The sequence below is a fragment of the Drosophila gunungcola genome, unplaced genomic scaffold (assembly GCF_025200985.1).
Source record: "Drosophila gunungcola strain Sukarami unplaced genomic scaffold, Dgunungcola_SK_2 000162F, whole genome shotgun sequence".
In the NCBI taxonomy this organism is placed as follows: domain Eukaryota; kingdom Metazoa; phylum Arthropoda; class Insecta; order Diptera; family Drosophilidae; genus Drosophila; species Drosophila gunungcola.
This window is the reverse complement of record NW_026453323.1, coordinates 70905-90575: the sequence shown is the minus strand read 5'-3', so window position 1 is coordinate 90575 and position 19671 is coordinate 70905. Positions and strand designations below refer to the sequence as shown.

Genomic DNA, 19671 nt, shown 5'->3' with positions numbered 1-19671 from the left:
ATTATTAAGATAATTAACTTAGTTTTTAGTTTCATTAACATTATATTACTTTTCAATTAAAATAATGATTTGAGCTTAAGCTTTTTAATGATTGAAATTAATTAATTTGCTGATCATTAAAACATTAATGTTAAAAATTAGATTTAATTTATTTTCGTATTTAATTTATTTTCTTATATAACACTTTATGCAATTTATTTTAAAAGGCGTCAAAATAACATTAAAATATTCATTCGTATTTACCTAATTGCAATTATTGTCGGGATTTGCTCAAGGCGAAAATCTCGTTGTTTTCAGTGATTAGTTCAGCAGTTAAGGTTATATCACCTTGTTGTTGTCAATAAACATATATTTATTAAAAAAAGTAATTAATTAGAAGTCAATTTTTGGGCATCTCTTGTTCTTCAATTTTAAGTTTTAATAATAACGATGAATAGTGAGAGCTCCATGTAATTAGGTGCCTTAAATCTGCTCGTGTAGGGACTCCTTTTAGTATTGACAATTGGCAACTCTGTCACGTCTTCTTAGAAAATCTGCGCGACGTTTCTTTTCCAACACTTTTAAACAGTGTGCAAATTTGTGTGTGCGTTTCTAACGTGAGCTGGTCATTGGAAGAATTCCGAAAAAATCTGAAAGGAACTTTAATCTTTGGGGTAAGTGATAATTGATTATTTGGATAATTAGATATTTTGGTCGGATTCGTCTGGGGCCTTAACAGCTTTCGTTTAACGCCCATATTTGTTTCTCGCATGTAAATGGCAAAAAACCAAACGCCTTAAAAATAATCGCTTAACGTGCGCATTTGCATATTTAATTGTAAAGAAAATTACCCAAATAGAGTGCGGCGAAATCCGGGAATGCAATACAATCAATTCCCGTGGAAAGCGACCCAAAAAACCATGCGCTTTTCCATAAATCTTCGGCGCATATGGGCTTGCGCGTAGGTGCGAGCAGGACAACGCGTGCGCGACAGGGCCAGTGCGAGCGAGACGGCGCCGTGACCGCAACGTCTTGCGCCATTAGACAAAGAAAAGGGTTAAAATGCAAATTACATTCCCAAATGGGAACGGAATCCCATCCAGTCATGGGATCTCGCCCAAGTCTTCCAATTCTTCCAATCCTTCCAATCCATCCCATCACATGTCACCCCGGGAAGTTTGTCAAGCGTTTGACAGCGATGCGATGCGATCAGGTTCCCAAATTAATGCATGGCTGCAATTAAATGTGAATAAAATGTAAAAGTTTATCGGGCGAGTAGAACCCTCGGCGACGTTTCGTTTCCTTAAGGTTGCGTAATTGATTAGCCCGCGGCACTGGCAGGATTTTTCATTTACATTTTCCTTCGGGGTCCCGCGAACGTTCGGTGACCTATGGTGTGTTCTATGTTGTATATGTCCTCTGTCCAGGCACAGAGGCGTCGCTAATTGTGACTCGAACCCGAACCCAAACCCAAAGCCAAAGCCAATTATGGCAAATGACCGACTCTGTCAAGGACCTTAATGCCTCCATATGGCGTGCGAAGGTGTATCAGCTCCTTGTATGTGTTTGTTCAACTAAAAACTGCATCATTATTCCCCCAAGTTCATTACACAGAAGCACCACTTGTTTTAGAAATCAGCAAATAGAAATATGCTTTCACTTTTGTTGAATATTAATAATGATATATGATACATACATTCTAAAACAAAAATTCATGTTTGGAGAATGTATATCAACAGAATTTAAATTATAACAAAACAAAATTGAAACGATTTTTGGCAATCTATTTCAACAAAATTGAAACTTAAATAGAAATTTTATTTAAAAGATTTTTGGAATTTTTCTAATCATGTAAACCTAATATAAACTTAATTGAACAGATTTATTTTGGCTTTTTGTCACAAAAAATACATAAAAATTTGAAATAAAACCTAATAGAAATGTTATTGAAAAGATAACTTAAAATGAGGGACTACCTATATTAATAGCAAAATACTTAATATTTTAAATTATTTTCTTAACTTAATATTATTTTAAGACAAGGTACATAACTCTGAGTTAACACAATTTTTTTCAATTTGTATTTCAGATTTTTGATTATTTCGATAGACAATAAAAAGAGGCATACATTGTTCTGCTAAAAGACCTATTAAATAACAAAATGGATTTCATTTTTAACAATTTGATTCGAATTCTCGGTAAGCCTTATAGAACAACACTTAATTGTTGCTCATATATGCCTAATTATCCATTTAGCTAACTTGACAATCTGGGAGTCATTGTTTGCCGAGCTTCAGCAACACGAAATATTTGAACTAGAGGATAGTCTTGCCGACAATAGTTTTACCGAAAGTGAATCTTTCGAAGGAAACGAAATGATCGGAGTAGAGGATGGACTTGATGACAATAGTTATACCGAAAGTGAATCTTACGAAGACGAAATGGAACTAGATAGTCTTGGTGACAGTATTTTTACCGAAAGTGAAGACGACGAAATTGTCGAACAAGGGCATAGTTTTGAGAACAATTATTATACCGATAGTGACTATACCTGTAGTGACGATGATAACATTGAAGATTGGTTGTGTCGTTTTTAATACGAAACCAGATCTTATATATTCCATTTTCTTAAAACAGTATGATGCTTGAATTTCAATAAAATGAAATAATTGCTGAAAAGATTTGCCTTGGATTACGAAATTTTTCAATTACTTTTTTGGACACTTTAAAATGGCACACATCGAGTCCGTTACATTAAAAAAAAAAGGATGTTCTTTAATTGCGAATAACGAAAGGGACACTTTTGCACACCAGCAGGCAAAACTGGAGCACAAGCAGCGGAGATCATTGCATTTTTCGCACGTTTAAAATGGTGATTGCGATTTCGATATCGCAACCCCGCAACCTTTAACCCCTCAATCTTTAACCCTTTCAATCCTTCGGCAGAGCGGTGGTTGTGACCCCGGCGGTTGTCTGATACTGCTTCTGCTTCTGCTGATGCTGATGCTAAACGTATTAACCCATGACCGCTTTAGCCATTGTTTATTGCCTAATTTGCGGTTAAATTTGGATTTTGGCACAATGATTTCATTTTCGATTTCACATTTTCAGACAGATTGAGATTTATGTGTGTGCGCAACGCTCGCATGTTTGCCAAATAATAATTCTAAAGGAGAGTGTGCGAATTTTTTGGCGCGCCGTGTGCAGCGACAAGGAAACACAAAGGATCTCAGAGGAAAGACGTGAGAAAGAGCCAAAATCCAGTGGGCAGAAAAAGTCTGATGATCGATATTAGGTATATTTCGTATAAGGAACAACGCGTTGTTGGATGCTTGACAGAAAGAATCATACTTAAATATTGAAAAATTAAAAACACAAAAAATTACTAAATATGATTTCTGAAACTTAAAAGATTTGATTGCTTAAATACCTTTCAAGCGAAAATACACAGCTCATAAATCACTATAAAATATACAATTATTTGTCATTTAAAATCACATTTAAATATTTAAAAATTATAAAACAAAAAAAATTACCCATGATTTATAAACTTATAAAACAATACTTTGAAGATCAATTAAAAGCATAATCCAACAACTAATATTCTTTGCACATACATTTAAATTGGATATGTTTTAAATCACATTTAAATATATAGCAAAGAAATTACTCAGTATGATTTATGAAATATAAAAGTTGTAAATTTTTAAATACCTCTACAAGTGAGGCAAATACAAAACAGCTCATAAAACACTGTAAAATACACAATACTTTGTGGATCAATTAAAAGCATAACCCTAAATAAGTACTTAATGATCCCACAGAATATTTAAATGTAAATATTATATTTTCTTTATGTAGAAGCATTAATCATGCCCCTGCTATCGCAGAGGACTTATCTGGAGACCCCCCCGGCTAATGACGGAACCTGGCAACTTGGGTCAGTGCAGAAAATCAATTAAATACAAAACGCAAAATGTCTACAATTTAATGACCACCAATGACCGACCGGTTGACCCACCACCACAAGGGTCAAGGATCGGGCCGGCATAATGATAAACTGTCAAAACTGTGGTACACCGCCAGATCATATCGGCAAATTGCAAGCCACTGTTCGGGAGCAAACCACCCCATCACCATCGGTGCCAGAGTAACCCACGCGCCTAACACATTAACACGGCCCAAGGACTCTGAGCCCAGGACAAAGGACCCAGGACCAAGGACCTGCTGGCCGACTGGCTGTCGATCAGAACTTTATGACTTCGGGAAATGGGTTCGTCCCGCCCCCGGCTCGCTTTTCCATATCTCTTGGTTGCGTTGCTTCTATGTTATGCCCTTGACATTGTGTGGGGTTAATTTAGGGTTACCCGCCAGGTTTTACGACGGGAAATTTGTCAGACGTTGACAGTTTTCAATTATATGTTTGCATACCGAACCGAGCGCGTTCTAATGCATTTGTGGCATGTTTTTTTTTTTTTTTTTAGCCAGGAAGTCGAAAAGCCAGGTCCTTGCATAATTACGAACGTTTTTAGTGTCCTGTTGCCAGGAGAGATCTACTAGTAGATTAATCTAGTCGGTAGAGATTCAAAAACTGCGCTAAATAACGGCCAAAATGTAATTTAACTGATTTGTGGTGAGTTTGTTTAAAATGAATATTTGTTCTTAAACCAACGTTTACCGATTACCGATTATGTCTTTTTATTTATTTGTGGAAATAATCAACATTTTAGAAATAACATTTCTCCAAAGGTTAAAAAAAATAATTGAGAAAATATGATTTGATTAGGAAATATAGTTTGAAATAATAGTGAGTTCTAAAATTGGGATATAAATTTTCCAAATTAATTTATAAATTATACCCCCCAAGAGTCCAGTCATATGTTCTTTTTAAAATTGCATTTATGATAGCTGTCAATATATTTTTCTGTCTCTTTAAAACAGGGAGATAAACAAGAAACAAATATATCTGACCTTTAAGGGCAGATGTTCCTTCTGTAAGTGTTTTACTCACTATTTCCCATGTAAGTACCATATTTTAAAGGAAACAATTCAATTTGGGCCTATAGATATTATTTTCCATCGTTACAGAGCTTTTGTTGCAAATCTTCAGCTGAGCCAAAGTACTCAAACACTTTCGACGAGGTAATTATTATGGATTATCATTATGTGAGGGCCATATATCACCGGACCATTGTAAGACTCCCAGTGATTTATGTACCATTGCCATTGACCACTATATTTTTGTTGGCCAGGTAGCAAAGCTGACCAAAGCTGTTTACACCAAATTTATGTCACAGATTCAATTGTCCGACTCAAAGCAATAAAAACAAGCGCAGGGGTCAGTTGTTGGCTTGGGAATCGGGATCGGGACATACATATTATCGCCGCGCTAATCCTGCGTCGTGTTGCATAATTTTCCGAGCCGCTGAACCGCCCTTTGATTGCATTCTGGTTGCTGACCCGCCCAGATTGTCGCCGTGTAATGAAGAGGTCACTCGGTTCACCGGACCCTCTGGCCCTGGCGTTGTTTGTTTTGGCTTCGTGACAGTTAAAGGATTACAGCGGCCGCGACATGGGCGCGAACTTTGCGGTCCTTCGGTGATGCACGGTAACACGGTGACACAGTGACAAAGAAGTGACAGCGGCGATGACTTCCCGCCGGACAGCTGCACATCCTGGCCGGGATTCGCTTGATTCGATGCGTTTTCTAGATCATCAGCCGGTTGGACGAAATGGCGTTTTGTGCGGCAGGATCTCCGCAGGATGTGGTTTGTGTAACGATCGCCGAACGCTGAAGCTGGACACTTTATGCAGCGTCATATCCTGCGGCATATCCTGCCGCTGAATGGCGTGATGAATGATCCCAGTGATTCCCAAAGAAAATCAAGCCACGAAATTCCCACAACGATAAAACACTCAGGATGTAAACTGCAGTTGCACTTTTTGAATGGTTTTGGTATCGAAATTATTAGAAAATCGTAACAGGGATTTATTCAATTTTAACCCCATCATATTTGTATACAAATAAATGAAATATGAAGAAATGTATGAAAATAATTAAATGCTATAAGTTTTATGGTAGTAGCTTAACTTCAAATGAAAACGTTATTTACATTAGCATATAACTCGACCTTAAAGTATCATGCATTTCATAGTTCTAATATTTATTGAAACTCACCCGGGTGTCCAATTAAAAAAAATTAAATGCTATAAGTTTAATATTAGTAGCCTAACTTTAAATGAAAAAAAAATATATATAATATAAAAATTCACTTAATTGTAAAATAGGCACTATGAATGATTTATAAAGTAGAATTCCCCTATCTAATTAAGCTTGTTTTTACACTTTTTTTTTTAGGTATGTAACAAAAGGGGAGGACTTCGCGGAAGCTCAGTGCCAGAAAAGTGCGGCAGCTGAGGTGATCTTAATCCAGTTGCACCTCCAAATCCCGCTCCAAGTTCGAAGATAATGAGCAACGTAATTGGCGCATTTTGCAGGATTTCGACAATGACTCGAAGGACAACAATGGAAGAGGAGCAGCTGCTCTGCCAATTGGCACACAATGGAGCGGCACATGCCACACACTGGCGAAAAAAATCAAATCTAAAGAATGGAAATGGAAATGGGAATGGGAAATCGGGGGACAACCGAAGGGAAGAAGTTGGAAAAGGAGGAAAAAAAAAAAAACGGGGACAAGTCGGCCATGTACGTACGTAACTGCACATTGACAAAAAGGAAGCGTCGCAAACAATGGAAAAGTGAAAAATCTTCGGCGGAGGCAACACCCAAAGGACAGCTGTCTGCGTGGCGTCTCCATCTGTTTGTGATTCCCCGCAAGAAGGACGAAAGAACCAGGCGAAATACCTCCGACGATCGATCAAAAAGAACTTGATCCTGGCGCATTGTGCGAGGCACATTTAAATGCAGAATATTAACATCAAAAATAGGTATTACCATTGTTAGCTGATTTATATTTGTCAAGAAGTTATAGGCAAAAATTGGTCAAAATGCATGTTAACTAACCAATAAACAGATATATTTATTTATATAACTACTATTTGAATAAAAATAGTTTGGGCATTTACAAACGGAAAACCTACAACAAACCTGAACATATTTGTAAACTGTAAGCTGTTTAATTGGAACAGTTATATAGGTGTTTTATGTACAATTTTAATCCGACAACAATCATTATATCTATGTATAAGCTGTAACATGTTTTGGAAATGTTCGTGCGACTACGCGGTCAATCGCGGTAATTGGATTAGGGCATTCGCGCAACCCTTTGCTCCGGCATCCCAGTCCAGCATTCCATTCAACGATCCGCGTTTGACCCTGTGACCCTCTGACCCTTCGACCCCTCGGATGCTGCAGGCAATCAGGAATGGTCCTTTCAAGCCCAAGGAAAAACACGGGAAATTAATTAAGAAAACATCCAGCGAACGAGCGAGCCCATCCCCGCGGCCATCTACTGTCCCACAGCGCATTTTTATTACTTGTAAGTTATTTAGACACACATCAGTGGGCACCGAGAACCTATTGCTCGCCAATCAAATTTTCATGATCCCTCAAAAGATGCTGCAGTGGAAAATATGACAAGCAGCTAGGCTGTTAGGCATTTAAAAATATGAACAAAAAACCTAATTGAGGATTAAGAATTATTTCATATGTACATGCATACATATATTCCTGATGAATTTAAATTACTTAAATAGAAAACAAAATATTCTAATAAATATTCTCAGCGTTCCAATGAGGTATATACAAAAATGTAAAACCAAAGTTTAAGTCAGTGGTGTAAAGCTATTTTTAAAAATATTTAAAGTATTCCCAGTCAATATTAGAAAATAGTAAAGATATGTAAAGTAGGGAATTGATTAATGCGTATGTATATTTTTGATGAATTTTAAATATATAAAAAAAATACAAGAAATAAGAAACCAAGACACCAAATATATATTTATATATTATCAGCGTTCCCATTAAGTAAAAACATTATTCTCAAGCCTCATTCTTACTATGTCAAAACAAAAAAATTGATCAAAGTAAAAAAGCGCTTGAAAGCTAATTTTTAAAATTGTTCAAAATATTCCACGTGGATGTTCAACATAAAAAAATAAAAGTAAAATTGGGCTGGCTAAAGGGGTGTGTGCAAATGGCTTAATAATAGTTAATTTTCCGCTTATCACTCCTTCAAACAAAAAAAAAAGCCCAACAAAAACTGCCTTTTACATTGCTCATTACCTGACTTTCAGTTGAGCTTAAACACGAGCAAAAAAAAAGGTTTATCCCTTCAGCTGCCGATGGCACTCCCACCGACTTAAAACGGGAAAATCGACGTTAATTTATTTCCATTTGCAACCATTGTCTGCATATAAACAGTTCATTAGCAGGCCAACCAGTTATGAGAGTGAAATTCAAAACGCGACGTCGCCTTTTCTTCGTGTTTTGAAATTGTTTTGGACAAATACAGGAACGGGACACTTGAAATTACGCTTAATTGGAGGAGAAACAATGCCAAATGCCGAAGGCACTGGAAGAAATGATAAGGAAAACTCCCTAATTACAAACAAGAATTTTCCGGGTGCTCGCTTTAAAATGACAAAAGGGTTGAAGGATAACCATAGTACTACGCATGGGAACCTAAAAACCCCGATTTTTTTTCCACCGAATTCAAAGTTGAAGGTTTTCGATAAGCCGACGGTGGAAAATGTGACAACCAACCAGCCATAGATTTTTTAATAAATATTTGACTTGGTATTTTCACTCGAGCCAACGCATGGAAATCCATTGTGTGCAAACAGGAGGTCGAGCAGCAACCCTAAGCGGAAAATTTGTTTAAACAACTGAGCAAATATTCGTAAATTCGGAAATTCGCCCGCTAGATAGAGGGGTAACTTTTTATATTTTTTTATTATAAATTTTGGGAATTTCTCCCCCAAAAAATAAATTGCTAAGCCGGCAATCAAAATACAAACATAATAACAGGAACGAGTGTGCGGCTCAATGGGAGCTATTGTTGTCCAACTTGAAGCACCTGAGCACCTATATGGAACAAGGACATCCCCCATGCTGACTCTCGCCAATGTGCATTTTGCAACAGATTTACGATCCTTTTGCGATCCTTTATAATCCCTTCAATTGCGCTGTAAACTGGTAACTGGTTCCTGATTCCCGATTCCTGGTTACAATCGCTTTGTTGCTCTAAATAGCCTTTTCCGAATCACTAAACTCGCACAAAGGACTAGCCCTCAATTGCACAACTATTTCGATTTGGGAAAATCAAAAAAAAAAGAGAAATGGGCCAAACTGGGCAGAAATAAAAAATTATGTTTAATTGTACATAAATCTTTAGGCAAGTCTAAGCTAATTTAAAGGAAATGTATCACTATAGGAGGTTTATATATAGTTATAGCTAACCTATGATGTTAGAAAAATGCCCCAAAACTAGGGCTTAGATCAATTAGTAAATGAATCTTAATAATAGGTTTGGGTTTTAATAACGCTAAATATAAAAATTAAGTAATTTCGCTTATTTCTTGAAATAACATCTAGTATTTGTTTGTCAAAAGGTAGCGGCCTTCATCACAGATGGCCATACTAAACTTGTCGTTCGACGGCATCATTCGAACAGCTCACAAGTTTGTCAGAACATCAAACGGAGGCATACGGAACAGTTGCCGCTTCAGTCAAGAAATCATTTTGCCCAGAAAACGTATATTTTTTGTAGAAAGGAGGCAAGAAGACGACGGAACACACACATACACATGGAAGTTAATGCACATGTAAGTTGCCATCTAGCTTGATAACTGATAACTAACCAATGAACAACGAACAATGAACGGAAGACCATTAAAAAGAACGTTGGACAACCATAAGCACTAATGTCAATGCTTGATAACTGATAGCTAACCAATGAACAACAAACGGAAGACCAATAAAAAAAGTGTTGGACAACCTTAAGCACTAATGTCAATGCTTGATAACTGATAGCTAACCAATGAACAACAACGGAAGACCAATAAAAAGAGTGTTGGACAACCTTAAGCACTAATGTCAATGCTTGATAACTGATAGCTAACCAATGAACAATTAACGGAAGACCAATAAAAAGAGTGTTGGACAACCTTAAGCACTAATGTCAATGCTTGATAACTGATAGCTAACCAATGAACAATTAACGGAAGACCAATAAAAAGAGTGTTGGACAACTTTATACACTAATGTCAATGCTTGATAACTGATAGCTAACTAATGAACAATTAACGGAAGACCAATAAAAAGAGTGTTGGACAATTTTATACACTAATGTCACTGTGACCCTTAGACACGTGTGCTTTAGGATTGCCAAGTCGCTCGAGTTTCACCATCATTTCTTATGTCATTTATATTTTTTCACCATACTAATACACGTTCTTCTCCTTTACTAGGAAATCATTGAAACACAGTTTTGAAGAAGCAAATATTACAAGCATAATCGGGATATATTTCCCGATTTGAGAGTGTTTTGAATAAGTTATTATAGATTGTTTTTGTTGGTTCATCTTGGATTTGAGTGGATTTCATCGATACCTTTTGGTAAGCAACGAAAAGTGATCTGAGACTAAACTTAAGCTGGCCTATTCCTCACTGGAGCTATCCAAATCGAGTTCTAATGTCGGACGAGGTACATACACAAGACCGCATGAAGTCCCAGATGCAGGCGCAGGTGGAGAGCCCCATCCAGAAGCTCTACCCGACGATGAGCCAGAACCTGGAGCAGCTGGGTCACCAATTGCATGGCGTCTACCGCACGGGGGCAGATCAGCGATACGAGAGTTACGAGCCGTCGCCGTCGCTGGAGGATGATTTGGAGATGCCGCTCAGGAGGCGCTCGGTAAACATGGAAAGCTTTGTTGTGTGCTCGGAGGAATCCGACTCCACTCTTGTGTTGGGGCACAAGGAGGAGGTGGAGGTGGAGATGGAGGAGGAGGACGAGTGCAGCAGCCAGAACAATGGCATGAACGAGAACTCATATGAGTACCGCGAGGGTGGCTACCATCCGGTAGCCGTGGGCGACATCTTCCACAATCGCTACTATGCCATCAGCAAGCTGGGCTGGGGCCAATTCTCCACCGTCTGGCTGTGCTTCGACGCCCAACTGGAGCGCTACTGTGCCGTCAAGGTGGTCAAGTCGGGGGATCAGTTCATGGAAACTGCCCGCGATGAGATCCGCTTGCTCCGCGCCGTGGACGACTGCGACTGGCATCCACTGCGCCACCGCCTCGTCGAGTTCCTCGACCAATTCTACGTCACTGGCCCGCATGGCAGACACCTCTGCCTGGTGTTCGAGGTCCTCGGCGACAATCTGCTCACCCTCATTCAGCGGTCGGGCTACCAGGGACTGCCCCTCTGGAACATCAAGCAGATAGCACTGCAGGTCCTCGAGGGCCTGTGCTTCCTACACGAGCATTGCGAGATCATACACACCGACCTCAAGCCGGAGAACGTGCTGCTGGTGGCCGACGATGTGGCGATCCGTGGTCTGGCCAGCCAGGCAGCCACCGACTTCCTGGGGGTTCACTCCCAGAAGCAACAGCTGCACCGAACCAGGTTCGTACAACATCCAAAACTAACCCAGAGATTGGGAAATTCCTCACGGTTTTCTGATGGCTTTAACATTTTTATACCCATCACACGTAAATTAAAAGGATATTCTGATCAGGATCAATAGCCCAGTCGATCTAGCCATGTCCGTCTGTTTGTCCGTTTGAACGTCGAGATTTGGATACCATAAGTTGTTTTTATTAAAGCCATTATCGTCATTAAATTTCCAATCGAATGGTATTCACAACTTCAAATTATTGAATTTTGCAAGAAATCACCAACTAGACACAACACTCACTCCTATGATTGTGAATGTGAAATGTGTATAATGTACCAATTTTTGCAAAAAATGTTATGATGACTGCATACAACCCTTAAATAAACTGCGTAGTTAGGCCAAAAAAATATGTTTCTTGAAATCGACTGAGGGATGGATAGTTTAGCCACATGAAACTAGTTTCAACAAAAAATCACAATTTTGTATGGCAGTAAAGATAGCTAAAACCTCCCGCAGACATGGTCCTGGTTCTGTGCGTCATAGCCATCGCAGTGCCCAGGATGATCACGTCAAGCTGACCAAGACGGCAAAGCGGAAGATGCGGGCACAAGCCAAGCGGAGCGTCACCTTTTTCCAGGAGCACCGCCAGTGGCTGCGCAAGCGGGCCATCGAGGATTTACTGGGTCTGGCGGCACAGGGACTCCTTCAGCCGATGACCGCCGTTGAGGGCGTCACCGGCCAGCTGCCCTTCATGCCATTCTCCTTCGACGGCCTGGTCATCCTCGAGGACAGCGATCTGCGCGATCTGGAGCTGGAGCTGGAGGATGATGAGTCCATGTGGGATAGGGACGATGTGCCCGCCCCCGGAACGCTCACCCGTTCGTATAGCCTTCCCAATATCCCACGCCGCCGCCAATGGAATTCGGCATTGCCGGCGAATCCCGTTAGGTCCTCCGCCTTGAGGCTCCTGTCCCATAGTCCGGAGGAGTTCATGCGATTTGTGCAGGAGAAGGTCACGGAATCGGATCTGGCTGAACAAAATCGCCACCAGCCGGGCAGGAAGCAGAAGGGTGCCAGGAAACACTCAAAAGGCACACGGAAGAAGTCATCTTACTCGGTATGGCATGTTAAGGGAAAATTACACAGAAAAAAGGTGCCTAAAAGTATGAAATCCTTCGGATTTCCGGTGTGAAACTATATTGTTGCATACTTTTCGATACCTTTATAGGATGATTTATAGAAAATGAAAATGTTTTATAGAAAAATATTCATATATATACTTTTTTAAATTAACCTAGAACAATTTTATATTTTCCAGAAAATATTATAAAACTGTTCTGTTATAAAAAAGTTTGACACTGTTTTATTAGATTTAAAAAAAAAAATCAAATTATTTCTAACATGATCAGTTTCACTTCAAAATATATTGTCCCTTGTTTTCTAAAAATAATATAAATATTTTCTATTTTCCAGAATTTAAAGACATGACTTAAAAAGTTTCAGAAAAAATCACAATTAAGTGCTTTTTAATTGATAATTTCCAGAAAAGCATTTGATTTCTAAAAAGTTTCAGAATCCGCTTTTTTTTTTAAGTGCACATTAATTTTTTAAAATCCCGCGTCTAGAGTTACAAGTAAATAATGAATTGGGCACGATATTAAGCAATACACATATTCCGTTTCATCTTAAAATACTAGAACATTATTCCTCTTTCGTGCAGGCCAAGGCAGAAAAGCACAAGGACAACAGCAAGGAGCCCAATTGGGGTATCATTGCCTCCAGGGACCCGGCCACCCAAGATTGCGAGCTGAAGCTGAAAATTGCGGACATGGGCAATGGGTGCTGGTTCGATCGCCACTACACCGACGACATCCAGACGCGGGAGTATCGATCGGTGGAGGTGATCCTGGGCGCCGGCTACAACGAGACCGCGGACATCTGGAGTGCCGCCTGCCTCTTTTGGGAGCTGGCCACCGGCAAGTATCTGTTCGATCCCCAGGTGAGGCGCGGAAGGGCCAGCCAGGATGAGGTGCACATTGCCAGCATCATTGAGACCTGCGGACCGATTCCCTACAACCTGATCGACGTGGGCGACTACTCGATGGAAGTCTTCAAGCCCAGTGGCCAGCTGCGCAACATCGCCCACCTGCAGCCGCGTTCGCTGGTCGATGTCCTTGTGAATCAACATGGCTGGGCGCGCCTGGAGGCCAAGGACTTCGTGTCCTTCCTGGAGCCGATGCTACAAACAGATCCGCGCAAGCGCATCTCCGCTTTGGACGCCCTTCGTCACCGTTGGTTGCACCAGCCTTTGCATTGCCGGGACACCCCCGATCCGAGGGCCAGCATCCAAGTCCCGGATGAAAGCCATGCGTAAAAGCTCCGTTGATCCGTTTTCGATTGCCCCGATTCAACGGGCCACACCCTTTACTTTAAATGTGCACGCCCATGTAGACACTCAAATTCCAATAAATTGCGCATTAAGTAACAATAAGCGTTTGAACTTTAAAAAATACGTTGAAACAATCGTTGGCTAAAGAAATTTCTTTCAAGCTGTATCCTGTTTATAACAATTTATAATCAAATTTATATATTAATGTGTCTTTCTACATTGTCTACAACAATTAAATAATTTCATGATTATAAAATTGTTTAAAAATGTTCAAATAATTATAAGCTTCCATCACTTTAAGTGAATTTATTTTTAAACAATCTTTAAATTAACTTTGTTTTAGGTAGACTAAAGGATATACGTTAAGCATTGTCATCTTTTGAAGCCAATGGTTTAAAAAATTTCAAACTATAGAATGTACCTATATAGAATAGCTATAGAAATAGAAAAACAGCTTTTTTGTTAGGAAAAAAGCCGAAGTGTCACCACTGCCGAATCAGCTGATTGACTTTTGTTTTTCATCCCTAGAAATTAACGTGCTGGTGGATGTGGAAGAGAATTGAAATCGCGCGCTGTTTTATTCGCTTGTTTATGCCAAAGTCCATGGCTGGATCATTTAATTAGTGGTCTGGAACTGGACGGATCCGCTCAGTGACACCATTAAACCAGTGGGTCTGCTAGTGAGTTTAAAAACCAAGCTCTTGATAGCTTAAAGCAAAAAGCATTTGATTTGACTGCATTTTCTGTGTTTGGCGTTGTTTGTTATGTAAAGTGCGCATAAATTGTCTGGCGCGTTGATAACAGCAGTCACTCAGCTGATAAACATACACAAAACCCATGCGGAAACAATTGAAACGACCCCACAAACACCCGCCACCCACACGCACCCTGGGTTGCCGCTCAAGGTTGTGCTAGAGATGAGCTACGAACGGTGACCGTAACGATCCGTTACTTTGGGTAGAAGTCACAATTCAACGAACCGGTTAAAAAGTTCGCTTCAAAAAGGTGACTTCCCTGTGAACTACGTTTTTTTTATTAAATTACATAGAGTAAATCAATTTGAAAGGCTACATCTGTTAGTTATTTCAGATAAGAACTCTTTTAAAAGCGATTTAAATTGTGCACTTTACATTTCTCCATTGTTCTATCTTTAATGATGATACCTCTGTCAGTCACATTTTTTGGCTCATCTCTGTTGCACGTTTGTGATACTGTTACTGATACGTTAGCGCCAAATTCGAAATGTCATGAGCAGAAATCCGAATACGAGCGTAACACCGACCATACCGCTTATCGCTTATCTTGCGCCGGCGACAGATAGTGGCCACCTGCTGCTCCCCCTTGCTTTAGTGGCACAGCCCCATCGGATTTGCATCGGTATTTGGAGCCATGCAGCTTTCTCACCTGTCCCTTTGCCTCGTTTCACTCTCGCAGCATGCCCAGGGATTGGCTTCGCATCGGAATCGGAATATAGAGGTACAGAGAGCCGTCACAGCCGTAACGCCCACTCCCGGGCCGCCAGATCTCCGGTTCCGAGCTAGAGACGCCAACGTAGTCGGCCGTCGTCGTCGTCGTCATCCACGTCGTTTCCGTCGAATTGAGCGAATATTTAATGTTGGCCCCAGGTCTTCTGACTCGCAGAAACGTTCTAAACCTGCCGGCGTTCAATTCATGGAGGACGCTTCTCCGCACCGCTAGACATCGCCCCTCATCCACGGCAGCCCATAAAATCCAACCTAGGGTTCTGGAACAGCATCAGCCACAGCGGCAATTTACACGAGCATACCCAGCGTAAGTACTTCAGTATACATATCCAGTTGAATACGTTTTCAAAAAGTGATTTTTAATCCACCCTAAAGCTCCAAAGTCATGGAAATGCCGGAGGATGTGTTTCGCGGTCTGACGGACCGCTTCGCCGGAGTCACAGTTGATGGACGCGAGGAAAACTTGGATAAATCCAGCTTTCGGGACAAACTGAAAAGTAAGTTCCCAAATACATTTCTAAATTTTGTTCTTAAGTGTTAAGTGTAAAATTATTTATTTATGTTTGAGATACAAAATATGACTTGAAATAGAATAAGAAAAAAAAAAGTTAAAGTTCAAGTTAATTAAAATTTTATCAATCCGTAATTAAACCTATATATTAAAAGTTACAATTTAATAACGATCCTAAAAATGCCAATTTGTATAGTAGCCGGTTGAAAAGCTCACACTTAAGAATTTATTTCTGAGACAATTATTTTAAATATTTATTTGTGAATAGGTTAATGTAGATTAGTAACATAAAAATTACTTCCCTCAAACTTTGTTACTATCAAAAATTAATTAAAGCTTATCAATCCACAATTAAACCCATATTTATATGCATATACTTATGTACCTTTGAAGGCAGTTTTATAACAACCAAAGAAAATCTGGCTTTGTATCTTAATCAGTTTAAAAACTATAACTTTTAAATATTAAATTTCTTAAACATTTAAAAATGATTCTCGAATAATGCACTAATAAACTTTGTTTTTAATTAGTATTAGTTGTTTGCATTTTTAATATATTTAAGGTATAAATACAAATAAACCAACTGGATAATACGAAATTGTATTCATAATGTTATTCAATTAAATCATACAAATTAGTTTTATTTAATACAAATTTATTAATTTAATTACTTTTCAGAATCGCTGGACTTTTGGACGAAGAATAAGAATCGGGCCATTTGGTTCCGGGTATACAAGGAGCAGGCCGATTGGGTGCCCATTCTGGCGGAGAACGGCTTCGATTTCCATCACGCACGGACGGGAGTGGTGGTCATGTATCGCTGGCTGCCGGAGCAGGAGTCCAACAACCTGCCCACCTACGCCCACACGCTGGTGGGCGTTGGCGGGCTGGTGATCAACGACCGGGACGAGGTCCTGGTGGTCTCCGAACGGTATGCGATGATACCCAACAGCTGGAAGCTGCCCGGCGGCTATGTAGAGCCGCGGGAGAATCTCATCGATGCGGCGATGCGCGAGGTGGCCGAGGAGACGGGCATCCGGACCGAGTTCCGGTCGGTCGTCACCCTGCGGCATGCCCACGGCGGCACCTTCGGCTGCTCCGATCTCTACGTGGTCGTCGCCTTGAAGCCCCTCAACCTGGACTTTAAGCGGTGTGAGCGGGAGATAGCGCGCCTCCAGTGGATGCCCATCGCGGAGTATCTGCAGCATCCGCACGTGCACGAGACGAACAGGCAGTTCGTCTGCACCTTCTTGGACTACCAGAAGCGCGGCCTAAGCATCACCTGCCGCGACGATGTGCACCAGGTGCTCAAGAAGAAGTACAACCTTTATTACGTGGAGCGGGAGCAAAAGGAGCAGAAGGAGCAGCAGCAGGATCAAAATAATTCGTGAGACTTGAAGGTTAAGTGGCCAAATTCCTAGTGCAATTTCTATTTAGTTTTTTCCTTTCCAACCCAGCAGCAGCACAAGAGCACATTGAAATGTTCATAATGTAGTGAAATAAACGCTATTTTGTATATATGTTTTAAAGATCACTCACCTTTACATCACTTTTGCTTTGGATACATTTCATACATCTTAGATCCTTCGCCCTGTTTTTCCTTAAAAACAAACTCAAACGCGAAATAAGGTATTATATCTAAAGTTCCTGGGAGGTAAGCCAATTTTTTAAAAATACTATTAAGCAAACACAAATTCCTATTGAATTCACTTTTAACGAATCTATAAGGGTCAAAGCTTGGAAAAAAAATAAAACGTTAGAAATAAATTTAACGAACACTCTAATAAGTGCAAATTCTGTATTAAATAAACCTGGCCAAACTCGGATATTGCCGATGAGATGACAATAAAAAAAGGTAGCTTTTGTAAAAAAAATATTTTTTCATTATAAAAAAGTCAAAGAAAATGTGATTAAAACATAGTATATAGCTTTAAAGATCTTAGTTTAATTTAGGAAGCAAACAGTGTTATATAGAGTATGTTTAAAGAAAAATGTTTTTAAAAACATTTTTTATTCTTAAAAAGTAATTACAAAGTTTTCTTTGTTTTTACTTATTTTAAACCAAAATATTGGGTAAATTCTTTTTTTGGCAGACTTGCTAACTATCAACTGATTTGGAATAGGTTCTTTGATTGAATATTATTCCAGAATTGTAAGAAAAAAAACCTCCATATATCTTTCAATTACATTCACTGCATAGAATGTAATTTAAAGATATAAAAAATAGTGTAAGATGTAATTAATATTCACAATTAATATTTATAATCACAATTACATTTTATTTGCATTTTTTATTTACATTTTTTGAAAGCAATTTAAATCTTTCTATAACAAGGTGCCGATTTACTAATTTACAGATTTCTTTGTTTCATGATTTTTTTATGAAGAATGAATTGAATGTTAAGGGCATTACATTAAATTTCAAAGTTGGATATTTAAATATGAATGAATAAATATGGTTCTGGCAGTTTTTGAAATGGTTTTCTAGTTTTTTTTCAATCACACCCAAAGGTTCGTACAAATGAGACGAATCCTCTCACGAAATGGATCTACAAGAAAGTGGATCCAATTGAATTTCCTATTAAAGTAGCCGATCTAGCCCATCTAGAGACCAGTGGCCTCGGATAACGGCCAAATGCGACAGAGCACGCGACTCCGGATGAGGCCCACTGGGATGGGTCCGTAGTAGCGCGAATCCGAGCTGTTGCCCTTGTTGTCGCCCTCGATCCAAACGTATCCGCGCGGCACATAGTCCTTGGTCATCACGGGCTTCTTTTTGTCGGCGGCGGCACTACCACCGTCCTTAGTCACGCTGTACTCCGCCTCGATGGGGATCGGCTTCTGGGTGAGCACCTGTTCACCGGAAACGGCCACGATCCGCTTGCATATATACTGGCCGGCATTGATGGGCGATACGGCAATGATGATGTCGCCGGGCTGGTAGGTTCGCCAGTGCTTCGACAAGCGCTCGGTGAGCAACACATTGTCCGAGTAGAGAGTGGGTTCCATAGAGGGCCCTTTGCACTGCAAATGGAGATACTAGGTCAATACTTGTACATCTATTGTATTGTATGCTAAATAAAATAACAATGCTAGGTAAATGTACCTGAATGTGCCTAAATGTGTAAAATAAATATTAGAAAGACTCAAATTTTGATTTAAAGTAAATACCTAAGTATTCTAGGCCAGTACTTGAAAATCTTTTGTACCCAAATCTAAACAAAAGTACCCAAGGTACATAGGTGCACAGTTGACTTAATACGGTTGCCATATGAGCATAGCAAAGTACACTATCCTGGATGACTCAGGTACACACATACATAGGTACCCGGCCGAGTGGCAACACTGACCATAACGGTGCCCAGGTACAGCACATGATCCCTGAAAACTCACCAGGACGAAGTCGCCGATGTACTCGAAGGTGCAGTGGGTGATGGCCGCATAGGCGACCGTGTAGCGCACCAGGCTGCCCAGACGGGAAAGGATCTTCATGGCGATTCCGGCTTTGGCTGCTCCTGCTCCACATCCGCCCTTGATCAGAGCATCTCCCGTGCTCCGGCAGAGTTGTTTTTGTACCGAAAAATGCTCCTCCTCCGGCCGAGAATGTTTATGTTGTTGTGTAAAAATCAGGGCTGCACTGCGTCAACAGCTGAGCGGCAAGCGAGGGCTTCCGCAAAAATATATTGTTAAATAAAGCGATACATTTTTGGGCGCAAATTTCAA

The 19671-nt window shown here is 40.0% G+C and overlaps 3 protein-coding genes and 1 long non-coding RNA gene across 5 annotated transcripts; 3 read left to right on the top strand and 1 right to left on the bottom strand.

Annotated features, from left to right (window-relative positions):
* The first annotated feature begins 557 nt into the window (after positions 1-557).
* On the top strand, positions 558-2597 carry LOC128265843 (uncharacterized). The gene is made up of 3 exons (XR_008268921.1): positions 558-653; positions 2069-2177; positions 2236-2597. It is a non-coding gene; the product is annotated as an uncharacterized LOC128265843 (long non-coding RNA).
* Positions 2598-9614: 7017 nt separating this feature from the next.
* On the top strand, positions 9615-14049 carry LOC128265831 (uncharacterized). The gene is made up of 5 exons (XM_053002047.1): positions 9615-9765; positions 10411-10558; positions 10616-11572; positions 12081-12681; positions 13285-14049. Exons 3-5 carry the CDS (start codon positions 10635-10637, stop codon positions 13936-13938), a joined length of 2193 nt encoding a protein of 730 aa, XP_052858007.1. The 5' UTR covers positions 9615-9765; positions 10411-10558; positions 10616-10634; the 3' UTR covers positions 13939-14049.
* A 427-nt stretch (positions 14050-14476) lies between these two features.
* LOC128265837 (uncharacterized) lies at positions 14477-17482 on the top strand. 2 transcript variants are annotated; one of them, XM_053002056.1, is made up of 4 exons: positions 14477-14633; positions 15388-15744; positions 15813-15934; positions 16627-17482. In XM_053002056.1, exons 2-4 carry the CDS (start codon positions 15566-15568, stop codon positions 17337-17339), a joined length of 1014 nt encoding a protein of 337 aa, XP_052858016.1. In that variant the 5' UTR covers positions 14477-14633; positions 15388-15565; the 3' UTR covers positions 17340-17482. The 2 variants fall into 2 exon arrangements, with proteins under 2 accessions (XP_052858016.1, XP_052858017.1); XM_053002057.1 differs by lacking the exon at positions 14477-14633 and adding an exon at positions 15139-15330.
* A 718-nt stretch (positions 17483-18200) lies between these two features.
* Positions 18201-19568, bottom strand: LOC128265842 (mitochondrial inner membrane protease subunit 1). Its single transcript, XM_053002062.1, has 2 exons — positions 19342-19568; positions 18201-18972 (listed from the first exon to the last, which is right to left on the bottom strand). The coding sequence occupies exons 1-2, from the start codon at positions 19438-19440 to the stop codon at positions 18553-18555; spliced, it is 519 nt and encodes a 172-aa protein (XP_052858022.1). The 5' UTR covers positions 19441-19568; the 3' UTR covers positions 18201-18552.
* Positions 19569-19671: the final 103 nt, after the last annotated feature.